Here is a 25,563-nt window from a genome sequence, read left to right as displayed (position 1 = left end):
TGTGTGTGTGTGTGTGTGTGTGTGTGTGTGTGTGTTATTTAGTCATGAGAAAGAAGGAAATTCTGCCATTTGCAATAACACAGATGGACCTAGAGAGCATTATACTAAGTGAAATAAGTCAGACAGAGAAACACAAATATTGCATGATATTACTTATATGTGGAATCTAAAATGCCAAACTCATAAAAACAGAGACTAGGTCTTTATGGTTACCAGAGACTGGAGCAATTGGGAGGGGAGGGGATGGCAAGAAGTGGTCGGTACAAACCTCCAGTTATAAGATGAATAAGTTTTAGGCATCTAATGCACAGCATAGTTGTTATAGTTAACAATATCATATTATACACTTGAAAGTTGCTAAGACAGTAGATCTTAAATGTCTCACCACAAAAAAAGAAATGGTAATTTTGTGTGTGATATGAGTGTTGGCTAACTAATCATTTTGCAATATATAAGTGTATTATTATATTGACAGGTTATATACCTTAAACTTAACTTATTGTTACGTGTCAATTATATCTCAATAAAGCTGGGGTGGGAGGGCCAGAGAGCTAGCTCTCAAAGTCCGTTGGGCTAACGTCAGGTTCAGATCCTTTCCACCACATCACACCACACCACATACTGCCCATCAGAAGTCCTGAATAGCAGCTTCATTAACTGCTGAGAGACCCAGCAGTTGACTTGTGGTGCTGCTGCAGGGATACAGAGCTCACTCAGCACACGATCAGAGAATGAATGGTTATCGAGGTAGCTCATCTTTATGAGTTTCCAAATACCTAAAATAGGAGGTTGTTGGGGTTTTTTTCTCACCTGCAATCATATGATAGCTCTCGAAAGCCCCTGGGATATAGCTATAAACGACGAGGAAAGATTTGAGTTGCTAGAATGTCCAACCATTCTGGATTGCAAATGGATTTGTTTCTAAACATAGTGGGTAATCTAGGGCTCACTTTTTCATGCCAAAGAATGGCTGTGTTCTCACCGTGATGTAAATAGATGGCAAACACCTCATAATGGCAATGATGAATATCACACGTGAAACACACACAAGCAGGGCAAAATAGCCTTAGCTCCTCTATCAAAGTTCGCAGAAGAGAATGATAGTTATGAGAAAGCATGACCTAGGAGCACCCCAGTAGAAAAAGGCCAAGAGAAGATAGTGATGAAAACACTGAAAAAGAACAGAAGTTAAGCTCTATGGGGCTAGTTAAAGAAATATAGTGTCTCTTGCCAGGCACTACTACTACTCTATATGCGTAGAAGACATAAAAGCGAAAGCAATGAGTTGGAATAGATATTATTAACTTTTAATTTAGTTACCCATAGAAATAACACATAAATTGATCATCCACCCAAACACCTCAATTAAAAATGTATAAAAGTACATTCCTTCCAGCCTTTTGTCAGCTTTGTATCAAATGATCCAAACAGTTGAACTAGTTCAAAGATGCTACGTGGAATAGATAAGCCTGGAGCTTATTAATTCAAGTTTTCTGTAGATACTAAAATGGTTACTTTTAATGTCATCCATCTTCAGAAAGAACTAGAGCTGGGCATAAGTCTTTTAAAAACACTTAAAAGTTCCCCACCCTCAGCCAAGTAGGCAAAGACATGAGAGACTGGGAAATAAAATAATGTCCTTGGCAGACATGAAAATATTAATTGCCAATTCATAAACTACAATTATACTTCTAATGTGAATTATAGTCGATTATTAGTTTAAGACTGACTATACTTCTTATTACCATTCTCGGCATGAGAAAGTACTGGTTATACCTGGAAAATCAAACACACTTGATTCATGGCCATCAAAAGCTCCAATCAATGCAAACTCTTTTACTTGGAACCAATAAATTATTGTTTTGATAAAGTATAAACAGAATCCTACATTATTAATTTCCTGATAATTTTTTCCCACCACAAAAAAAAATTAGCTGATGACCAGGTCTCTGCTCACAATGAATTGCACTCTTTCAAAAAATATTCTAGACTTGTATATCCTAAACTGCTCTTGGGAATATTAATAGCCTGGGATGCTAATATACATTCCATAAAAATAGACTTCTGCAGCCATATAATGTATTTTCTCAATTCTCAAGTTCACTTTTTTCACGTTTTAGCATTTCTAAAATGGAGCTTCATCTTACAAACAATGTAAAAAAAATTTGGTAGCTGAATCTTTTTTCCTCTAAAAACTTAACTATTAAATGAAGGGTGTGTTTTACAACCAATGGCATCTTATAATGGAGAAAACACGGTAATTTTGGAAAAATAATTTTTTTATCAATTGTGGAGATTTACTCTGCACATTATGTTATTAAAGGCTCTGAAAAGTCCTATACTTTAAAAATGAAACTGTTCACTTTATTTAATCCAGTATTTCCCAAACATATTTGTCCATGGATTCCCTCCTTGTACAGAACTCATAATAACATTTCACGAGATTAACACTCTGGGAACACATTCCAGGAAAGACTGATTATTCCTTCATTACCCTTGGCCATGACTCCTCTCTTGCTAGCATCACCAAGACCCAGTGACAGAACCCATTCCATCAGAAAGTGAAACAGAAAAGGAAACACATTTCAGGGTTGACAGGATTGAATGGAGGACCTGAAACTCTCAGTATAGGGAAAATTCCAACTGGGCCAGAGGCTGATGTATTCTGCTTGGGAAATATCTGTGGTATATTCACACTGATTGCTTTCTCCTAGAAGTGATGCACAGCTTTGTCTGTTCAAACACCTTCATGATGTGAGAAATGAATAGACTGAATTGAAGCCATCTGCGTCACAGGATGGGATTCACCATTTGGTGGGAGGAGCCCCTTCACATTTCCTAATGTTCAGAGGAAGAGAAATCAATATTTTTCTAGCACTAGTTCCTAAATTTACCTTATCAGCAAGTTTCTGTTTGTACATTCCTATAAAATTGAATAATGTGGCAAAATAGCAGGTGACATGAGAGTGTGAGAGCAGACACGCCAAACAGAACCACTGGCATGGCACTCAGGGATGCAAGGGTCCATTTTCAGGCCCAGAATAAGTCCTAAATAAACTCATCTCACACTACATAATATTTATCTTCTGATACTCTATTAATCAAGTTCTTAGAAAAAGTATCAAATATTAAAATAAGACTAAAAGATTACCATGTACCTTTTCAAAGACATAGTCAAGCATTGTCTAACAGGCCCACCTGTGTAACAGATTACCTGCCTGCTTCTCCTGGACCAGCAGCACCAGTATTACCTGGGATCTTGTCAAAAATGCCGAATCTCAGGCCCCATTCCAGATCTACACAATCAGAATCTGCATTTTCATAAGATCCCTAGGTTATTTTATATTACAGTTCAAAAAGCACTGATCTAGGAGCTATAACCTTTGTCTGACACCCTATTTACTAATGACTAGGGCCCAGATGTTTTGTTAGATGTTACCTTGTGAAGATTGATAAGTTGCAAGTTATTTTTGTTCACTATACATGTAAATAATTTCTGCCTGGCAGAAAAGATAACTTCAAGGTTACGGTTTCTTGCCCTGTAGAACAGAAACCATTTTGCACTTTATTCCAGGAATCTTTCTTTCAGTGACTATATAGTCTCAGTTGCTCAAATTCTTCTTTGAACTAGACATACCACCCTGCTTTCCTCTTATTAATGAGTTAAATAAATCTTTGACACATGCTCAGCACCCATGTATGACAGTCATACTTATAACTGTTTAAAATTACAATTCAAACCAGTCACCTCTCAACAACGAGATACTTATTTCTAGTGAACACTGTAATAGCCATCTTTTCTTAGGGAAAAATATTAGCCAGTTGCCCAGCAAACAGTCATTGAAGATGTTCAAAATGATACGAAGATGAATGTAGGACAGGCTGGTCTCTCAAGGATGGCAGAGTCTAACGTATAGTCTAACTTTAGATGCAAGGGCTGGCAACTTAGAGCCTATAGTTCTTACAGACATAATTTTTAGCCAAAGAATATTTTGTTTTGTTTTAATTTTTGAATTTGAAGGTCTTTAGGTGCAATGGGTATTCTCCAGTTCTCCACAGACTCCAATACTCTTTATTATCTTATATCAGGCTGTTTCACACATGTTTGCTACCTATCTGGACCCTGAAGGCATTTAAGTTTATAACCCTTAAAGAAGACACTGATCTATTAAATCCACTTAAGCTAGCACGACAGTGGGAAACGGCTGGTCTCAAAATTATAGCGCACTCTAAGCAGCCTTTATTGGGAATATTTTTACATATCTATCATGCTCAGACCCTGGATGGTTATGATGAGTATTAAAAGAGTACAGCTGCCAAACCAGTGGCCTTATTCATTATCCACCAGAGGGCAAATTATTTACATGTATAACAATGCATTTGAAATACATTTACCAAGCAGCAGCATCAATTTCTTCAGATACAAAAGAGTTTCATTTAAATGGTTCTTACGGCATAGAAACCATTGCCCACATAAAACAGAAGAAATAGCTTCATTCTCAAAACTGAGCATTATTAAAATGCCAAAATAAATATGAGGCAGAAATACAGCAAGGGGAGGCAGTAGCTACAGGCGATAGCCTGATCCTTCTGATATCAGACTCAGAAGTTCGAAAGCAGCTTGGGACAAGACAGAGTTTGGCAGCGCCAGTTAGTCCTAGCAGAGGTTGTTTTGTTCCTTAGATGGACCTGTTGACAGCACGTCACAGAAAGTTATGAAGTGTCTGCTTTCACTAGGCGTGACTCTCTTTTTCATCAGTGCTTAAATTCACTAAATGAGGAAAGGCAGGCACTATATAAACAGAGTCATTAATAATATAAATCTCACCTAGAGTGAAAGAGTAATATTGCCTGTCTCATTGTTCTGCATAAATAGTGATTTCTGTGGTTTTCCATTTGTTCTCGCTATGGATTTTTCTACTTTGGTAAGTCTCATCTCTCATTTTATTCTAGTACTTCTTCAGGGGAGATAATGGGAACAACTTTGAGGAAATCAGTTAAAACTACCTCCATTTCTCATCTGGACAGCTAGCAGCCCTTGCTAACCACCACTATCCTCCCACCAGTGGACTTTTTACTCCTCTTCATGAGACCTGAGCTCTAATCTCTTAGTCTGGGTCATTAAGTTGGGCTTCTAGCTTCAACATTATGGCTTGAGGGTCATTAATATGCATATCATCCAATAGGTTATTTATTTCAGGGTTTTCTTTCAAGACCATTTTCTAGCAGTTTTCCATTCACTTTGTTTTTAACTGAGGGATGGAACATTGTTCTAGAAGTCAACAGCAGTTTTAGTCTCAGTTCAGGAAAACTCACCCTAGCCCCTCACACTGAGTTTATTCTCCTTCATATTCTCCACATTACAGAGGAAAAACCTTTCCAAGTTTCCCTTTGGTCTCCAAACACTGTTCAAAGTAAGTAGCCAGTATATAAAATTGGGAAAAATTGGAACTGCAAGGCTTGTGAGAGACAGACAATCAAAGAGAGTTGGAGTGGTAGTTCATGTGATATTGGGAAAGGAGAAATGAGTAGATCAAGCAAAACCATGGTGAGACACCACCTCTCTTCACTCCAAATCTCCACTGCATTTAGACTTTTGCTTTAAGTCTTTTGCATTAAGCTTTTTGCAAGTTTACACTCTCTGGTTCTTTTTAGCTATCAAAGCCACCGCAAGATCCCAAGCAGGTTGGCTCCCTTGGGGGACATTTGATCCTCTCTAACCTGTCACCAGTCACTTCCTCTATAAAGACCCTTTCTGCTGGCCTCTGCCCCCATTCTGAATCCCAGTTTCCAACGGCGAACTCAGAACTCACGCACAACTTAGCTGATTCACCTTAAATCCACTTCTACATATCTGCTCATGTATATCAATAAAAGCTGACACTGATTCTGTATTTTTGTGCACTAGATGGGGAGTTCCTTGAAGCAAGTATAACCTTTCTCATGGTACCTATCTCATGGCACCTAAGATTCTTTAGCCACTTAAAGAATATCTGTTGAATTGGCTTTTGCAGAAAAGCAGGTACATTCTAGGGAAAGGACAATGGGAAAAGAGGGAGGGAGGGAGAGAGAAATATGATTAATGACCTAATGCTCTCTAACAGATGGAAGTGTCTTTAGCTGTTCAAGCTCAGGCAACCCACAGCCAAGGGCATTAAAATCATGCTAAGAAATGTAAATTCCAAAAGAAAACTTATTCATCCTGCAGATTTACTGGCCCTAGTAAAAACAGTTGTCAAGGTACATGTATTAGTTTTTTTATTGCAAATATATAGAAACAAAAAATAATGCCCCCCAAAGATGTTGATGCCTTAATCCCCAGAATGTGTAAATCTGTTTCCTTCTCTGATACGATTAAGGATATGAATCCTTGAGATAGGCAAATATCCAGTCACATCCTTAAAAGCAAAGACCTTTCCCAGCTACAGTCAGTGAGAAAGAGGTGTGACAATGGAAGAAGTGTCAGGGAGATGCAACATTGCTGATTTGGAAGATGGAAGAAGGGGCCATGAGCCAAGAAACGTGGGCAGACCTAGAAGCTGGAAAAGGCAAGAAAACAGATTCTCCCTTAAAGCCTCCACAGAGGAACACAGCCCTGCCAATACCTTAATTTTAGCCCAGTGAGAACTGTGTTGGACTTCTAACACAGTTAGAAGGTAACTCTAAGGTAACACATGTGTTGTTTTAAGCCATGTATAATTTGTTACAGCAGCTACAGAAAACTAATACAAAAGGCAACCATGGGCTTCAGCATGGCCCTCAAAATTGGTGAGCAGGCAATTCCCTGCTGAACCCCCAAACCAGAGAGATTTCTTATTTCTGCTGAAATGGTCCCTCTATTTCCCTTTCCTCTCTTCACCCTTGGCTGACTTTTCCTCATCTTTCAAGACTCAGCACAAACTTCCTCTCCTCTAAAAAAAATCTATGTAGGCTTTATCTATATAGGCTATATAAACGTCTGAAAAGTGAGGACCATAACGTTCTTTGTACATGTTACTTTGAATGATAGAATTAATGGATCATTATTTAATGGAATGTAAAAACAAGGGACAGTAAAACTGCTTTCTTTCACTGCTTTTAAGAAAGGAGTAAGATCACTCACTCACTAAGACCCACCTTTATTCACATTCGTCAAGTCCTACCTTACTCCTTCCTCTCCTCTCTTTGGACACACATATACATATGCACGCACAACCTGGCAGAGTTAAGTCCCAGTTTGTGGCTGTTCAGAGTCAGACAAGTAAGCAAAACTTCCATCCCTGATCAAAAGTATGACCTGTTGGGGATCAAAGACTGAAACCAGAAAATTTCAGGGAACTTTGAAAGTCATGGAAAAGTTTCCGAAATGTTGAGTTTAAACCCAGACCCAAGATTCGAGAATTAAATAACAGGATTCATGTGTGGTAGTTTTAAAATGAATCTACAAACACTTTGACACTTTCTCCAAAAAGTGAAGCCTAATTCTCCTCCCCTTGAGTATGTGCTGGAGTGAGTCTCTTCTAATGAATAGAATATGGCTGACACGAACTAGAACATGAAGTCGCAAAAGGCATTACAACTTCCTCCCTTCCTCTCTCTCTCTCTCTCTTTCTCTCTCTCCCCGCCTTCTTCCTCCACTCTCTCCCATCACTTGCTCTGCAGTTGTTATGCCAATAGCCACATGAGTGATCTATCTTGGGAGAAGATTCCCAAACCTTCAGACAGCTGCAGGCCCACATCTTGACAGCAACCCCACGAGAGGTCCTGAGGCAGAACCACTCAGCTAAGTTGTTCCCGAATTCCAAACCACAGAAACTATGAGATAATAAATGTTCATTGTTTGAAGCCACTAAGTTTTAGAATTGTTTGTTACCCAAAAATAGACAGTCATTATAAATAAGATATATTCCCTAGACAAAGGTTACAAATTGGAAAGTCAATTTCCTGATTCAATCTACAAATGTATTTTCTTCAGCTCATAGTGGTAAATTATTTTATGAGCCAAAATTTTTTAATCATTCAATTTTGTTTAGAAATCTAGACTGCCGGCCTCTCTCAAAAATTTGGAGATCTGGCAACACAAAGCTCTGCATTTCCATCTGGCAGACATGAGCAGGAAGTGAGGACCAGCCCTGTGCTGTAGAAGAGGCAGCTCTCCTGAAAGTTCACCGGAGTCTCCACTAAACCCTATTCATCCCCACACTGACACCAACAGCTTGGCTTTACCTGCTGTTTCTCTTTTAGTAAAGAAATATTTTCCAGTTCCCACATCTCCATCAGAAGTAGGAAACAAAAGATACACTGAAAGGGCCCATATGTCTTAAGAAATCTATGAGGAAACTTATTTCTTGATGGGAGTAAAAAATATTCCTGCATGTCTACTATACCATCAGTGTGTACCTGTGACAAATACACACGAATTAAGGTACCATTACTTCTTCTGGTAGCTTTGCTCATTTAGGAGAACAGACTCGTCCCTGTAGCTAAATGAGTTTGCTAAGCCTGCTCTATCTTACCCTGGGCTCTTTAAATGGGGCTAAGGTAAGGCCCATGAGCTTACTAGATCTAGCTCTTTGGCATCTTAAAAGTAACCACCAACATTACACATTTCCTCCCATATTGCTTATTTTGAGAAGAACCTTCCTGAGATTATAGCATCTACTAAATCTTTTTCTGGTTTTGTATTTATCATAATTGTTTAGCCTGAGCTGTTTATTGCTGACTCAAATTGTGTCTGACCACAACCATAGCAACTTGAGATGGTCTCAAATACAACCCCTATTTTACAATAAACGTTTTACTATTACTAATAGTTATAGGAAACAAACACTGAAATAAAATGAGAGTCAGCAAACTACAGCACACAGGCAAAATCTGGCCCACCACCAGCTTTTGTAAATAAAGTTTTATTAGAACGCAGCTATACTCATTAATTTATATATTGCCGTGGCTGCTTCTGCACCACGGTGGCTGAGCTGAGTAGTTGTGACAGAGACCTTATGACCAGCAAGACTAAAATATTTTCTATCTAGCCAACCCCTGAATGAGAAGGATAAAATACAAGTATTTTGGTGATTAAAAATTCAAGAATGCACTGTGCTTCAAAAGAACACAACACAGGAAAAGGTAAAGTCACCATGTCCTCTCCAGAATGTTTGCCTTAAAATTCATAGTTGATAACTCTAAAGCTTTCTGTACATTACCAATAGACATAAACAGAACAGTTTTTTTAAGTTGAAAATGGACTCACTGTGGCCAGTTTCTGAACATCTTCATCTGATGCTCCCAGAGATGCCAGGCCTATTTCCTGTGAAAACTGAGCAAACTTTGGATCCGCAAGTAGTGGAACATGTCCCAGGAGTTCATGACATGTATCTCTGACAAGAAAACCGTCACAAAGAAATGTCATATGAGAAGTTTTAAACTACCACTGGCAGAAAAATACTTAAAATCCTAAATGTAACCTTGTTACTCTAATTAATTACCATTTCCAAATTTCATCAGTTCTGAGACTTTTATCGCATTTTAATATCTCTGAAATCAAGATGTACTTTATAATCAATGGCATCTTAAATTATATTATATATAACATTTTTAACAAAATAATAGTGACCACTATTTTCAAGTGCGTACTGTATGCCAAGAATGTGATAAGCGTTTTATTATATCTATTATCTCTTTTAATCCTCAAGAGAAATTTAAAGGAATTTATTAGTGCAAGATCAGAGGTGGGCAAACTACAGCCACAGACCAAATCTGGCCTACTGCCTGTTTCTGTAAATAAAGTTTTATTGGGACACAGCCATGGCCATTCATTTATATATAATCTGTGGCCCCTCTTGACTAAAATGGCAGACTTGAGCGGTTGTGACTGAGACCATATGGCCTGCAAAGACTAAAATATTTACTAGCTGGCCCTTTGCAGAAAACGTTTGCTGACTCTTGTTATACATACTAATAAGGCCGAAATTTGAATCCAGTTTGTTATGATTTTGATCTCTTGTTCTTAACCCTTCAGTCGCACTGCATCTCATGTGACACTTTGCCAGGCACTAGGAAACAGCAGAGCATCATATTATCATCATCAAAGTGGCTTCTCCCACAGATAATTTATCTGCCTATAACACAAGCAACTTACTTGAGCCTGCACATTGGATGACCCTCCCAGTCCTCTGCTTTGCTTAGCCTGAACTAGGTAATAATAGAAGCTCAGAATCTCTCTCATTTGGCTGAGCTTCCGTTTGGAGCCAGATGACCAGGCGAAGGCCAGTATGTGTCACAAAGAAGCAAAGCAGATGACTTACTGAGTCATTGCCATGAATTACAAACTGTTCCCTGATGCCAGGCTATGTTGGAATGAAGTCCCTGTGACTCTCTGGGACTGGATCCAGAGGCAGCAATATTTAATTTTCTTGACAAAAACAAATTAGTCAGGTAGTCATTAAAAGGTATTTTCTGAATTCACTTGGGCTTCTTTGAAGTGTATCACTTTAAACAGGTGCTATAATATAAATGCCAGGTGCTACCACCATTATTACAAGTAAAAAGTAGGTTGGATGGTCATGTGGTCGAAACAAGTAAATTGTGCTCACAGGAACAAGATCGATGCCCACATGAAACAGATGGCATTACTCAATCAAAAAATCTTGTTCCCACAACTTAAACCACATCCCCAACCTTGGCCAGCCACTTTATAGACATGTCAGGTTGAAAGGGCAGCCAAATGAGATATGTGAACATGATACTAAAAGAAATTCCAAATTCATTCTTTGTCAACTGAGTGCCAATAGCTTGCTTGTACATAACCTGAACTTGTGGAAAATAATATATATTGTTTTTCTCCAATCATAATGCTTAAGACTGTTAATCAGACTCATTGAATTTTAGAGGAAAGGGGAATTTAAATGTTATCAAAGCCTCTCATTTTACCTAGAAAGAAATTAAGGACAAAAGGAAAAAAATAAGAAAGCTAACATATTGAGCTTTTACTGTATGCTGGGTACTATACTAAATGATTTCATATCACATTAGTAATTTAATCTTCACTTACAAAGAAATCATGTTTTTTTTTCCATCTGACAAATGGGGAAGCTAAAATTCAGTAAATTTAAGCGTCTTTTCCAAAGTCACTCTGTTAATAAGAGAGATAAGATTTGAAATCAGATTCCTCTGCCTCAAAGCTATGCTATTTCTGCTCTCTTGTTTTAACTTGTATTTGTGGAGTAAATGAGAAGGTGGGGGTGGGGGGTGCACCACTGCTTATCTTGTGAGGAGAATTCAACCAAGTTGGTTAGCACAAGTAAAAATGTAGTCAGTGTGTCGTTAAGTCGCTTTTCTGGCCAATCAGTGGTCCTTAATCCTCCAAATTACTTGAGGAGCCTTTTTAAAAGTACCAATGACTGGGCCCTACCTAACACCAATTCAGGCAGACTCTCTGGGATATACCTGAGCAACTGTATTTTTAAAAAATCTCTGCAGGTGATAATAAGACACAGCCAGGGTGGAGACCTAATGTTATAATTTATGATGCTAGGAGCTCTGTTAGCAGGCTTCAAGTAACTAGTACTTAAAACTAAAGCTGCGTGTGGTTATGTAATTTTGAGCTGCCCAAGTTTAATTCCGTTAGAATTACATTATTAATACTGGAGAATCATGAAAGGAGGTAACATAAAGTTTACTAGGTAGCTAATTATTCTTCCATGTGCATCTGATTCACTTAAAAGTCTAATAACTTCCATGCTAGGACTGGGCCCTATAGACTCACTCATGTGATCAACTTTTTAAAAGCTCATGCAGTCTGCGCCAATGTTGGAATTAGGATCAAATGGCCCCCTATGGATAGATCTGAATACCCCCATTATAGCCTATGATGTAAATATTAAAGGACCCCTACTGATCCAGGCAGAAAATATGACAACAATAATTTCAAAATTAGACAAGATGTCAAACTCTAGGGAAATACTGAAGATGGTATTAGCTCATGATATGAATAAACAAGGTGAGCGGAAACTAAAATAATTATGGCCAACCCATACTAAATGCTTACTGTGGGTCAGGCTCTGTGCTAAGTGCTTCCTAACGTGAGAATCAGAAAGGCCATGGCTCCCATAGTGGTGGGGTTTTGGTGCAAAACTAGATTTACTTTTGAGAATGTTCAATACTTGTGGAAGGCTCCTGCAGAAGACTGTCTTTATCTACCTAGGTCCTGATGGAGTCCAGACGGTAGAAGGGGAAGTGAAAAACCAGCAATTTCAAAGGAAAGAGAAAGGGAAATACAAGAGATCAAAAGATATTAAGGAGTCACTGCTCTGTGGTAGAAAAGCTGTCTCTTGGATTTTAAATTGATGGGTCATTATCAGAAACCTATAAGTCATAGCCAACTTAAGAACCTTTAATAGTATTGCAATGAGAACATAATCCTACTATACAAAGAAGAGGAAAAAAGAAATTATAAATGTGAAAGGAAAACGATTATACAGTACAGCAACATAAGTCACATTGTCTCATGAAGAATGAAAACCCAAAGCAAGATGTCTAGCAGAAGCATTAACAGCACGTTAGGGGTGCCCTTCGCCCCATTATACGTAGAAATATCTCTCTGTATTTCACTAGTTTGAGCCCTCGTCTCAGTTCCATCTCCATGCAGAGACCCTGAGGAAGAACTGCTGCTCATATTCCCGAGCAAGTGTAGATGTACGGGAACCCCACTTCTCCTCGAGCCAAGGCTTTAGGCACCTATATTTCAGGACCAGAAAGAAAGTTATTACCCTTTATGGCTTTAGCAGAACAGTCTCAGAAATAAACACCAGACTCTTCTCTATCCCAGTGTCTCCAGCTAACACTCAAGGTGTATACAAAAGAAACTGAAGTAGAAAGATCTTTAACGTTACAAATGAAAGCAATTAATTAACTTTGAAAAGTTGACATTGCTTCAGTTTCTTTGAGACTGAAGGACTTAGAAGCTGGGTTGACTAAAACTCTTCAAGGCTGAAAGAGGTTCCAGACTATTGGGAGCCTGAGGGAGAAGGCTGAGCCTTCTCTCCAACCTTTGGATCAATTAAGTTCTGTTGAGCTAAAATCATGCGTTTCCACTCTATTTACAAAGTGCAATAGCTATTAAGTCCTGCAGGTAAAGTAGTTCCCGACGTTGGTTATGTCATCCACAGCTGGACCCCTGAGTATCTAATTACGAGCAGGTTTCTGATGTGAGTCCACGGCTACACCTTATCTCACCAGACCTCTCTTAAAAGAGTCAATTATTTAACTATAATTGCACCTGTCAGCACATGCTGCCTCCAATCTCTACATCAGCAAACTTTCCTCTTTTTAACTCACATCCCTTTGATGCATTTTCGCCTGAATAATGCTTTTCAGAGCCCTTTGCACAATAGCGCTCTGTTCCCTGGAAATGTAGGACCTTTCAGAACTGTTAACACTGTAAAACATCATGTCTCCTTTTGAAAAAAAGAAAGAAAAAACGAAAAACTAGAGCTGATATCAGACACTAAACTTTGGCTGCTCTAAATTGGAATCTCCTCTGATAAGCCCTGTTAGAAGGACTCTAAAGCCTGCCAAAATGCGCCTGCAAAGGGGTCTGGGCAAAATGCCTCCAGGGAATTCTTAAATCATTCTAAGACAGTTGCCATCATTTTGCTATGTGGAGAAATAAGAGTCCTTGGTTGTTAAATTCAAATTCAAAACGAGTCTGGCATTTTTTTCCTCTTATCAGTTCTCAAAGCTGATTCCCCACACTATGTGTTGAACAACTTTTTATTTCTGCTGTAAATTAAAGCCTTTAAGAAGCAGTGAGTGAGCATCCAGCATTTGCTTCCCATCCCAAATCAGTGCATCTGTCTTTTAAACCATATCTCTATAGGTCTTGTTGTTCTAAATGACACAGATGCCAAGACTTCAGCTAAATCATGAAGAGAAGGAAAGGAAGATGAGTGGGAGGGGTGGAGCATTTGCATTGATGAAAAGAAGCAGGAGGATGAGCTGGAGCCAAAATGGCGGGGGCAGGGTGGTGTTTCAGCTTTCACACCACATTCGGTGAGTAAGTGCATGTCATCTGGGACAACACACTGGGATGCATTGAAAAGGGGGTGACTTGGTTTGTTTTCACTTCACTAAGGAGATGACAAGAGGAATTAATTTGTATAGAGGCGATTTTTTTTTTCAATGCTTGCTTTGGAGCCATATAGAGAATTTCTTTCATTTAGATTTTAAATTCCACACTGTATAATCTGGCCCAGATTTTAGCAGCTCTTATGATCATCCCTCGTATGTCCTTATCACAGTGTAGAAAAACACATATGTAGCCCTCTTTCTATGACACCAAGCACCAAGATATTGCCCTGGAAAACGTCTGCTTTACTTATTTCCCCCTAGGAATCATAAGGAAAGCCACCGATGTTATTCTTCAGCACTACAATTCTTTTGAGACAGGCAGAAGATACTATAGCTATATATTTTGAAATTCAGTTCAAGAAGCATTTACTGTGTGCCTATCATGGACCAGATACTATGTTAGGAACTGAGGCTTAAAAGCAAATAAGGCATAATCCTAATACAACTCTTAGCAAAGTCACATTACGGTTCCATAAAAGCACAGTCACACAGCAAGTCCTAACTTCCCTACCCAGTGAAAGAAAGTTTCCAGTTCTTATAAGTATCACAAAAAAAAAAAAAACCTTGCAAGGGAAAACTGTCAACATCTCTAGCTTCCCACCATCTCAGATATTTCTTACTTCTTAAAGAAATAAGAGATTTTAATCTTTCCCTGCCCCCAACACCAAATTTCACTAAATATTAAAAAGGCAATATAACAGAATGGTTAAAAGCATATACTCTGCAGTCAGACCTAAGTCCATTCCTACATTCCTCCATAGGCAAATTACTTAGAGCAGCACTATGCAATGGAATGTTCCATGATGATGGGAATAGTCTATATCTGCATCGTCCAATATGGCAGCCACTTGGCAAAGGTGGCTGTTTAACACTTAAAATGTGGCTAGAGCTACATGGAAATTTTATTGCCTTGGTATTGAGAAACTATAGTTTTATTAATTTTAATTAATTTAAATAGCCATATCTCTACCACATTGGACAGTACAGATGTATTGTTTTCTCAGCTATAAAATGGAGATTATAAGGGTGCCTATCTCATGTAGTATTTTAAACAATGGAGTAAGATAATGCATTAAACATAAGCTTCCAACATGTATTATTAGTCATATTATCTTAAATTATAATTACACCTAAGTCTATTGTATTTCAGTAAGTTTTGCCTTTTTGGAAGATATTTTATCACTTAAATAAGAAGCAGTAAGCTTCTTTGGGACAGAAGTCATGCCATGTTTATCTTTGGGCTCCCAGTGCTTAGAAAAGCCTGGCACATAATAGATGCTCAATGACTGCTTGTTTTAACTCCACTGAATAGAGCAGTGATGATGGGACTCTACTGCTCCAGATCGAGGTAAACCCAAGTGAATCCCAAGTATAGTTTTCCTAATTTCCAATGCAGTATAAGGGCCTTGGACTAGATCTTGGTTTTGCTATTTTCTAGTTGTGTGACTGTAGGGAAACTACCTGACTTCTTTGAGCCTTGGAACTGCCATCTGTAAAATAATGATGACCTGGCCTACTTCACAGAGATGAATGGAATGATGCCAGATGAACAGAACATGTGTGGGTAATGTCAGATCTATTTTCCCTTCTCTCTTGCGGTGGCTCTGTGCCTGTCAATAGATGTAATTCTCTACATAGCAAGGAAGGGTATGAACAGTGGTTACCTCTTTCCTGCCTAAAAATATTCAATCATTGTGAATTTTTTCTTCTGAACTTGCAATTTAAAAATGCAAATATTCCTGAAAAAGATTTCTCCTAGGTTATCTCAGTCTTCCACATCCAAAGGTACATAAATGAGCTTCTCCCTGACTACATGGTACTGAGGGAATATGAATTATGATGCAGTTATGGGTGCCGATGAGTGCTAATTTTGGATTACAGGCGCCATGCAAGGAAGGCAAATGTTTGGGGGTGGAACAGTGGAAAACATGAATTCTGCTTTGAATCTGCTAAAAACTAAAAATTTTTAAAGTTAAACATATATTTAATTAAATTATATATTTTTATAAAAATTAATTTACAAAAATTACATATATATATGCAGCTGAAAGCTTTATCCCAAGCCACCATGAATAACAGACTAAAAGAACAAAAATAGGTATTCAGCAGACACTTAGGCACAAATTTGGTTTCAAAATGCACAGGTTTAAAAAATGTATAGGGTTGTTTTGTTTTTATTGAATGTCTATTGTTAAAGTGCTTGGAGCTCTTGAGACAAAAATCTCTGAAAAAGTCTTTGGAGTTATTTTTGCTCTTAGGTACATCACAAAACTAGATACAATATTATGATTGAAAACTTGGGAGTCCAGGTCTAGGAACATGGCCTTGTAACTAAGGACACACTGCAATTTTACGAGATGCATCAGCCTCCACATAAATTTAAGCGGTGCCAAGTAAGAGTGGACCTTCTTGGTATTTATATAAAGCTTTTTTCTCTTTAAAGATCAAAGCATTATTTCATTATCCCTCACATAGGGAGGTTAAGTGGTTTGCCACCAGTCACACTGAGAACTGATGGTGGGGCCTGGATTTCGGGGCATAGAGTCCATAGGTCCTTTGGCCTGAGGACGTGGACACGGCAGCCTTCTCTTGCATTACTACTATAGTCATGCACTTTTCCCTTCTTTTTCCAGTGAAATAAGAGATGCTTCCTCTTGATAAATGGGGCAGGCTAATGGGGGCCCTGCAAAGATCAAAGGAGAGAGCGAGCTTCTAACAAGCCTCATAGTTGTACCAGAGACTGAACGGAACAACGCAGCAGTGAAGCATCCAATAGGCACATATAGTACTTAGGGTTCTGTCAAGGCAGGGCCACCAAATTAAAGTAAGAAAGTGTCACTTTACTATCTTATACAAAATTACTAATTAGAAAACCAAAAAAGAAGCTATTCAGTTTTAGCACATGTGTTCTGAGTTTTTCTATTTAGTACTGTTGTTTAACATAAAATAGTAGTTAATCTCACAGATGCTGGCACTACTCCCTGAGTTCAAATTCTGACTCTCTCACTTACCAGCTGTGTGACCTTAAGCAAGTTACTTAACCTTTCTGTGCCTTGGTTTCCTTTTCCATAACTTCCATAAACTCAGAATAATAATAGTAACAACTCAAATGGTTGTTGTATTAAATGAGTTCATCCACATACGAACTGGAAATAGTGCCTGGCACATAATAGCTGATATATACATGTTTGCTATTAATAGTAAAAAAAAGAAAAGAAAAGAAAGGGAAGAAGAAAATAAAGAAAAACATTGCTGCCACTGTTTTTGTTGTTATTGAAATTATCTATGTTGAAGGATGGAAGAGACGACAATATTCTCAGGTATCTCTAACATCTTAACTGGCCCTGGCTGTAGCCCCAACCAAATTTCTCCTGGGGGAGAAGATGACTGCTATGTTTGGAGTGGGGGGAGGGGCAGGAGGTTAGTGAGCTCTGGGTTAAAACACACTAAAGTGAGGCCAGATGGGATGGGCTTTGAGAGAACATGCCCATTTTCTGAGAATCACTAGTAGAAATGCTGCTTTGCAATCCTGAACAGCAAAAATGAAAATAGCACTGTGGAGGAAGCCAGTTGGCTGGGAGGAAGGTTGGCACTGGGCTCGGGTGTCCTGTGGGAAAGAGCAAGTTTAAGTTGAACAGAGATTGTAAGAGTGAAGGTTAAAGTCTGTGAAGCTCTGGCTGGTCTTCCTGGCTCAGCAGTAAGACCTTGCTCGGACTTGACTTCAGCCAGGCCAAAACTAAAAACACGCCCCACGGGCAGTGCTTAAGTCAGACCCACAATCTCTCAAATGGCAGCAAGGCGGGAAACTAGGAAAGGAAAGATCCTATTTTTCTTCTCATTACAGACCTAGTCAGAGGCATCTGTTCGATCAAGAGAGGGGCAGCCAACCTTTCTTAGAAATGTGAAAGCCTGCGTCTTTACCTGCTGATACTATCACTTAACAAGTGAGGACTGTCTGAGCCACAAGAAAAGGAAATAAATGACATCTTCTGCCAGTTTTAGAGAGGGTTCTGTTCTAATAAGCAAGAGCTCAGCATAAAGCAGTTACTTTACATAGAAAAGAGATGTAAATATAGTCAGTAATAATTCACTTTCATTTTTCTTGTAAAATTGAAACACCGTGGCAATAATAAGAAAATTCACCTGACTGTAAAACCTTTTTTAAACTTTAAAACAGTTATATTTAAAAATAACATTAATCGCCCCTAAAATACTCAACTGCAGCAAGAAAGATTTTCCTTAATGCAAAGGCATTTAGGTGTGTTATGGCAATAAACGTTCCAATATTAGTCACTGGTGTCATGAATTATTTCCTAATGGTGAAAGTTTGCTCTTTGATTTGAAAAGTGACACCACGCCAGAAATGCTCAGAAGAAGATACACCCACATCACTGTGGGCTGAATAATCAGTCATCCCAATGCAACCCTGAATATAGAACAACTCCTCGATGGAATAAGCTTAAATTGTGTTGTGCCAAGTATAGTTTTGCTACTAGTATGTTAAGCACAACATCTGAGAAATAAAATGAAATGAACATTTTTAAATGTTTTCATTAAAGCGTTTTTAAAGGAGATTTCTGATGCAAAATTGCATTCTTACTTTGGCAATAGCTCTCCTAGAAAGATATTGTACTGGCTCGACCTCAAAGAATTGATGTCAAAGAATATAGGTTTATATTTTAAATTCCCAGTTGCTTCTCCCTGAGGAAAGGAGCTGGGGGCTTGTGCTATGGATATGTATTTCAACGCTGCCTTAGGCAATATTTTATGTTCCAAAGGGCATCTGGTACAGAATCATGAGGTATTGGGCCACCCATAGCCTCCAACCAGAAATCTAGATCAGGGTGGATTTGGCCTTCGCTGAAGAGAACAAGACTGGATTTTCCTATATAAATAAGAGGAATGCCTTGGAAAATAGAGTCTTATTGCCCTGCCTCCGTCATTTCTGAGACTTCAGTCAGTCCATACAGCTTCTGAAGGAAAATGTGAAATTTGGCCCCAAGGGGATATGGCTTCATTAAACTGTGTTTCTTATTAAAGAGCTCTGCATTTCTAAGACATCACTGGCCAGCAGGACTACAGATATAATTATAAATAAAATACCCAAGTACACGTGCACACGCACATTCAGTTACCAACTATTCAACATCCACCTTGCACAATACACAAGTTTGTAGGAACTACAAAGACCAGAGACCACAGATCCCATATGACAAAGTGCCCAGAAAAGAAAAGCCCAATGAACTAAAGCAGAGCCAGGAGGAATAAGATAAATGCAATATCTGAAATCGAAAGCAACCTCTGAAAACCAGAAGCCTGATGCCAGAAACCAGACCAGCCAGGGAGTGAGGGAAAAATTCCTCCCTCCCACTCTCATTTCTCTTCCCAGTAGTTACAAGACTTTCCTAAAGTGGACTGCCACCACCTTCCAGCCAGAAGCTTTTACAGACAAATTCAGAAGGTCTTATCCCAGGGCCAGTTAATATGTTAGAGACCCTAATACCTGAAAATATCATCATCCCTTCCATCCTTTCTGATCCATTCTCCTCCCTGGGGGAGGAGCGCCCACCCACTTCAGACACGGGCGACACATCCACCCACATGATAGTCGTGGCACCACTGTTCATGGCTTCCGCCCACTTTGGACTCCATTTTCACTTTATATGCCAGGTGTGGGAATCCACTCCGACCACAGTTTGGATCTTCTTTTTCCTGTTATTGCCTTTGTTAACTAGCCTTGAGTTAATTACAGTCTTATAAAGGAGTCTGACACATGAACAAATAATTACCTTGCAGTATCGTAAGTGCTAAAATAGAAATAAGGCAAAGTGCTACAGGAACATCTAAATCTGCCCTAGAAAAGTCTTCACAGAGAAGGTTGTGACTGAGCTTTAATCTTAGAGAATTAAAGGATTTTACGAGAGTCGTTCCAGGCAGGATGAACCATCTGTGCAAAGAAATGGAGGCACGAACCAGCAGGCTCATGGGGATGGCGAGAAGTCCAGTGTGGCTGGAGCATAAGGTTTTACAGGGGGCAGAAAGAAAAGCAGAAGATATGCCTAGATGAGATCAAACTTTCTTTTCTATACGTAACAGGGAATCAACAGAAGTTAAACAAGGGAATATGATACTCAGATTTGTGTTTTAAAAAGGAAACAAAGACTATAGATTGCTTCTAAGAGTAAGGAGTATAATAATTAGCAGATAGAGCAGCAAGTTAACATGACCTGTCAAATTTTGTCTTCTAGAACATTGTTTCTCTCTGAGAGCAATGTTGCCCCAGTCGAAGGACATTTGGCAATATCTGGAGTCATCTTTGGTTTTCACATCCTGCAGGAGGGGAAGGATGCTCTTGACATCTAGTGAGTAGAGGCCAGAGATGCTACCAAATATTCTACAATACACAGGACAGCTCCGCATAACAAAGAATTACCTGGCCCAAAATATCGATAGCTCCAGGTTGAGAAACCTTGTCCTAAAAGATGAGGTGGCCAGAAGATGCAATATGGACACAGCCCACAATAGACTTCCCAGAGAGGCAAAGAGGAAACCTGGAGATTATGGGGCTTCTCTATTTTTTGTTCTTCCACTATCCACATGCTGGGTGATGCTCACAGACCCATGCAACCTGGAACTCTGCATCTTTCCCTTTCATTCCACTGAGTGAGAAGGATGTTATTATTGGAATAACCTTGAATTTGACCAATTGATTTTTAATGGAAATCATTTATCAACTTCAATACTCAATTAGTGACAAAGTCACTCGCTATCACAACTGATCAAAGCATGTAGAGCTATGCAACAACAAAGTGCAAAATCACCGTCTCAGGCACAGTTCGTAGAGAGAAAGAAAGAATCACACTCCACTCCTAGCAGCATCGGCACTTTTCAATCCAGGTAGGAGCCCATGGAAAAGGAATGCCTCCTACCAAGAAAACCAAGACTCTGATTCTCCAGGACTTTCTCTATCGTCCTCCAGGCCAAAAAACTTTCCCCAGGGAGCCAATCCAATTCGCTATCGTTTTTTAAATGCAAGTCCCATTATCAGGCCATGGTTAGAGAACTCAGAATCTTTAAAATATAACATGCAAAAGCAAGCCATACATGCTTAAAACCCCATGTGTGCTGAAAGCTATGATATTAAAATACATTCTACCCAGACCAAAGAATAAAATAAAATTCTTTTTTCATGTCATGCCTTTTTGCTGCTTTTACTTTCATTTCTACCTGCATCTTCAGGGACCAACTTTGTCTCATTAGTGCCGCCTCCACTGCAATAGTTCAGCAATTGAAGGCAGTTATTTGAGAGCAGAGTACAAGCAGCAAACACAGTAGCCAAGTTGAACTTCACAAATTGGAGAATCTGCCCTCTTGTTGGTTTTTAACTGAAGAAATGGGGTTTTATTACAAAAACAATGCCTGTGAAAGTTCTTGGGCAGGAAACAGCACTCCCAGTAGAGTGTCCCTTACATTCAAACTATGTGGCTGGAAAGAGACTTAGGAGTTTGCAACACATAAGGATTAAGGGGATTTTTACAAAGAATCTTGTCTGCATCGCATGTTTCTGGAAGGATGCAATGGAAACTGGTAGCAGTGGTTACCTCTGGGGAAGATGGAGTGGGTGTCAAAGGAGCAGAGGAGGAAAGGAAGTCAGCGCTCACAGTATACCCTTTCATAGCTTGGAATTCTGAACCACGTGCATGTATTACCTATTCATAAAACAATACTAACAATTTTTCAAAGAATAGCATAAAACCCACCAATAAAAAGAGCCTGTAAAAACAGCCACAAAGTGGCGAATCCCAAGTTTCTATCTTCTGACTTAGCCTTCTCTTGCCAGTGTCATCATGGGAGCCAAGGAAGGAGAAAACAGATTTGTCGTGGGAGCTTTAAATTTACTTCTGAATGTCAGCCCTCATTTCCAACTACCGGGGGCTTCTCCACCTGGAGGTCCCATCCGTGGGCATCTCAAAGACAACATACCCCAAACCCAGATTCTCCTCTCTCCCCTTTCCTTCCCTCTTCCCTCCAAGCCAGATCCTCCACCAACATTCTCAATCATTATTAGAAATAACTACCCATTCAGCTTCCCAATCTAAAAACCTCAGCATTACCTTAGGGACCCTCTCCTCTCCTCAGCCCCATTATAGTCACCAAATATTGTTAATTCCATCTTAATAGCGTTTCTCACACAGGTGCCCTCTTGTCCTGTCCCACTGAACTTTTCTGGTTCAACACCTTACAAACAACATTCCTTCACTGGAAGATGACTCCTCTGTCTGGTTTTCCAGCTAGTTCATTCTCCACACTTCCCCAGCCCTCACCCCCATCATCTTTCTCAAACAAGATTATCTGATCACTCCTAAGCACATTGGATAGATAGCTCCCTATTGCCTACAGAATTAAGCCCAAGGGTCCTAGTTGACAAATGACAATTTACACTGAGAAGTGAACATTTCATCCCTGATACGTAACCTGTGCTCCTGTGCTCTGCCCACTCTGCTGTAACAAGCCTTGCTCTTGTGTGCCTCCACGACTTTGTACTTGCTGTTTCTTGACTTGAAAGCTTCCCCTTCCCTCCACGCCCACCTGCCTTGTCCAGAAAAGAAATTCCCATCCCCCCTTCTAGATTCCCCAGTTTATACCTTCTCTGAAAAGCCTTTTGGGACTGCTCCCTCCTCTGTGCTCTTCTAAGACTTTGTGCACAGCCCGATTATCACCCTAACACACTCTTTCATAATTATTTATGTTTCTATCTCCCCTGCCAGAATATGAACTACTTTAAAAAAACAGCTGCTATATCTTATTCATCTTTGAATCCACTGCACCTCCCTGCTAGCATTGCACATAAATGTTTGCCGAATGAATTGGCTGAAAGTACTTTGGTAAAAATGTAACACATTATCCCAAAATTTTATAGACCACTGTGGCTAAAATCTCATTTCTTTACCCTCTCTCTGCATACCTATTGGCACGCTATCACAGGTCTCGGGAGGGCCAGTTATTCAAAGAGAACTAACAAAGTGCTTGCTATTTGTAAACAGGGCCATTTGTAAACCCTCTGGGCTAGATTTAGAGATTGCCTTTCTAACTCTGACAAGCTCCTTTGAGCCCTCACTCCACTCTAAGAAGCATTTCTTTTCCAAATGTCTTGAGTCATAAGTAACCTTTGTTTACCCTGAAAACACTTTCAGGGAAGCTGAAAGGAGCTAAAAAATAGTATAGTGACTCTGCAGGGACCCACCTGGTCAGTGAGCCTCAAGCTCACCTAGGAGGAGAAGGGGGGCTACGAGGCTCAGCTCCAGTCTCTGCCCATTCGCGGGCCATCAGCCACTCAACTACTTGAACCTCCAAGAACTCCCTGCTCCCCAGTGAAGACCGCGGCAGCCCATCAATCACAACATTATTCAAGTAAAACAGCATCATAAGCAAAGTGATAACCCCAGTGGCCAGAAGAACTGATCTTTTGGGATTCCTATACCCAATTCCAGGTGTGTGTGTGCGGGGTGGGGCGGCGGGGGGGAAGAATAGGGGAGGCGAGGGGCGGGGTGGTAGTTCCCCCACACACAAAAAGCAATTCTCAACACCCGCTGGGAGTCCTACAATTTAACTCAATTCTGACACTATCTACCCAGAGATAGCATCTGATTCCACAGGTTAAGGGCTCGGTCATATAAGACTGCCCTCCCTGCCCACTTCAGATCCCAGGTTGTCACCTGTGCTTCAGACCAACCAGCAATAATAGATTGGAGGTTCCAAAGATCCCTGCCTTGGGTTTCAGACTCCAGTCATAAGTCCATTTTGTTACCTATGCTTCTGACTGACTATAAGCCAGAAGTCTCCACAACCCCTGGGGGCTTTCCAAAAGTCACCTCATTAATATAACAAAAGACAACTTTATCCCTGTCACCAGGGAAATTTCAAAGGTTTTAGAAGCTGTGTTCTAGAAATGGGAATGAAGAGCAAATATGTATTTCTTATTATAAATCACAGTATTATAAGTGGGTAACACATTAGAGTAAGATTAAGGCTATAGGCACTCATGTGAATGGAGCCCAAAGGACAGAGACCCAGTGACTGCCTCCAGCCTCGGGGTTTTTGTTTTTGCTCCTCTCTTTCTATCTGGAATGTTCCCCACCAGATATAGTCACATTCTGGCTCTGCTAAAATGTCACCTTCCAAGAGGTTGTCCTAATGATTCAATCCAGAAAAGCAGTGCCCATCACTCTTTATCTTCTCATCTGCTTTGCTTATCTTCACAGCACTTTTAGCACATCACAGCACTTGTACTTGATACCATATTACCATCTATGGTAATATGCTGACCATTGTCTCCGTCTCCCTGCATCCCCCGGCCCCCCATCTCCACCACTTCTTCCCAGAGGCCAGGGACCTTGTCTTGTTCTCAGATAATCCAAGCACATTAAGTAGTCTCCCAATAAATGTTTGTTCGCTTTAAAAAAAAAAAAAAAAAGCATACAAAGAAATATAATTCAGAGCACTGTTCTCAAGCAGTTTACAATTTCAGGGAAAATTAAAATGTTAGAAGCTAGCATGGTTAAATACATGTAACAGATGGATAATACATGTAAATGACAGATTTTCTGAGGAGGGAGAGATTACGCTAAGGACGGCAAAAGCATTTCCCAGAGAAGAGGGAACTTGGGTCCACCTTGAAGGCAGCAGAAAATTCAGTAAGTTCAGGAAAGGGGCCCAGGCATTTCACACTGAGAGATTGTACAATGCTGCGTGTCATGAGGCCAAATCATTAAGACATGGGTGTTCACAGCTTACCCTCTACTGCCCACCCATGACAGAGTAGTAAAACACCACTGTGCTTTTGTCTGCATTCTTAGCCCACCCATTATCCAAGAGAGATAAAAGTTTTCAAAGAAGAATTCTCTAGAGAAAAGCTGACAGAGCCAAAGAAGAATCACAAACCCCACATAAATCTAGAGGTGGTGGGTAAGACTGAAGGAGTGTCCAAGAAACTTAAGACAATGGGGAGAGCATAGCACAGAGTTCTGAGTTTGGGGTGAAAGAAAGACTAAAGGAGAGGGCGTTAGTAATGAGAGTTGTCATTGCGTGTGTAACCTCCTTGAATGAGAGAAGCCTCTCCATGGGAGAGCCACATGTGTTCTGGCTGTGTGTCACTGCTTATTTTGCCCCTCTGTGCCTGCATCTCCTCATCATCTCCTCATCAGTAAAAATGGAGATAATAACAGTACTTACACCATAGGGTTGCTGTGGTAATTAAATGAGTTGATGAGAGTAGTGCCTGGCAGGTAGGAATTATCATTATTATTAAAACTTCAGTATGAACATTGCTTCTTTCAATGAAAAATTGTCCTAACAGTCTACATGGATCATGGCTTTATAAAAATCACACATGGCTTAAGGAGCAGTGTCATGAATGGCCTAGCCAAACAAAAGGTTCAGGGTTGAATATGAAAGGAT

At 39.7% G+C, this 25,563-nt stretch overlaps 1 protein-coding gene across 1 annotated transcript in view; it reads right to left on the bottom strand.

Annotated features, from left to right (window-relative positions):
• Positions 1-25,563, bottom strand: part of TPH2 (tryptophan hydroxylase 2) — an 89,448-nt gene that overhangs the window by 26,680 nt on the left and 37,205 nt on the right. Inside the window, exon 8 of the mRNA XM_011374396.1 lies at positions 9,230-9,356. Within this exon, the coding sequence (XP_011372698.1) occupies positions 9,230-9,356 (127 nt within the window). The remainder of the gene's footprint in view (positions 1-9,229; positions 9,357-25,563) is intronic.

Source organism: Pteropus vampyrus, unplaced genomic scaffold (assembly GCF_000151845.1).
Source record: "Pteropus vampyrus isolate Shadow unplaced genomic scaffold, Pvam_2.0 Scaffold9, whole genome shotgun sequence".
NCBI lineage: Eukaryota > Metazoa > Chordata > Mammalia > Chiroptera > Pteropodidae > Pteropus > Pteropus vampyrus.
This window is presented reverse-complemented; position numbering and strand designations above follow the sequence as displayed.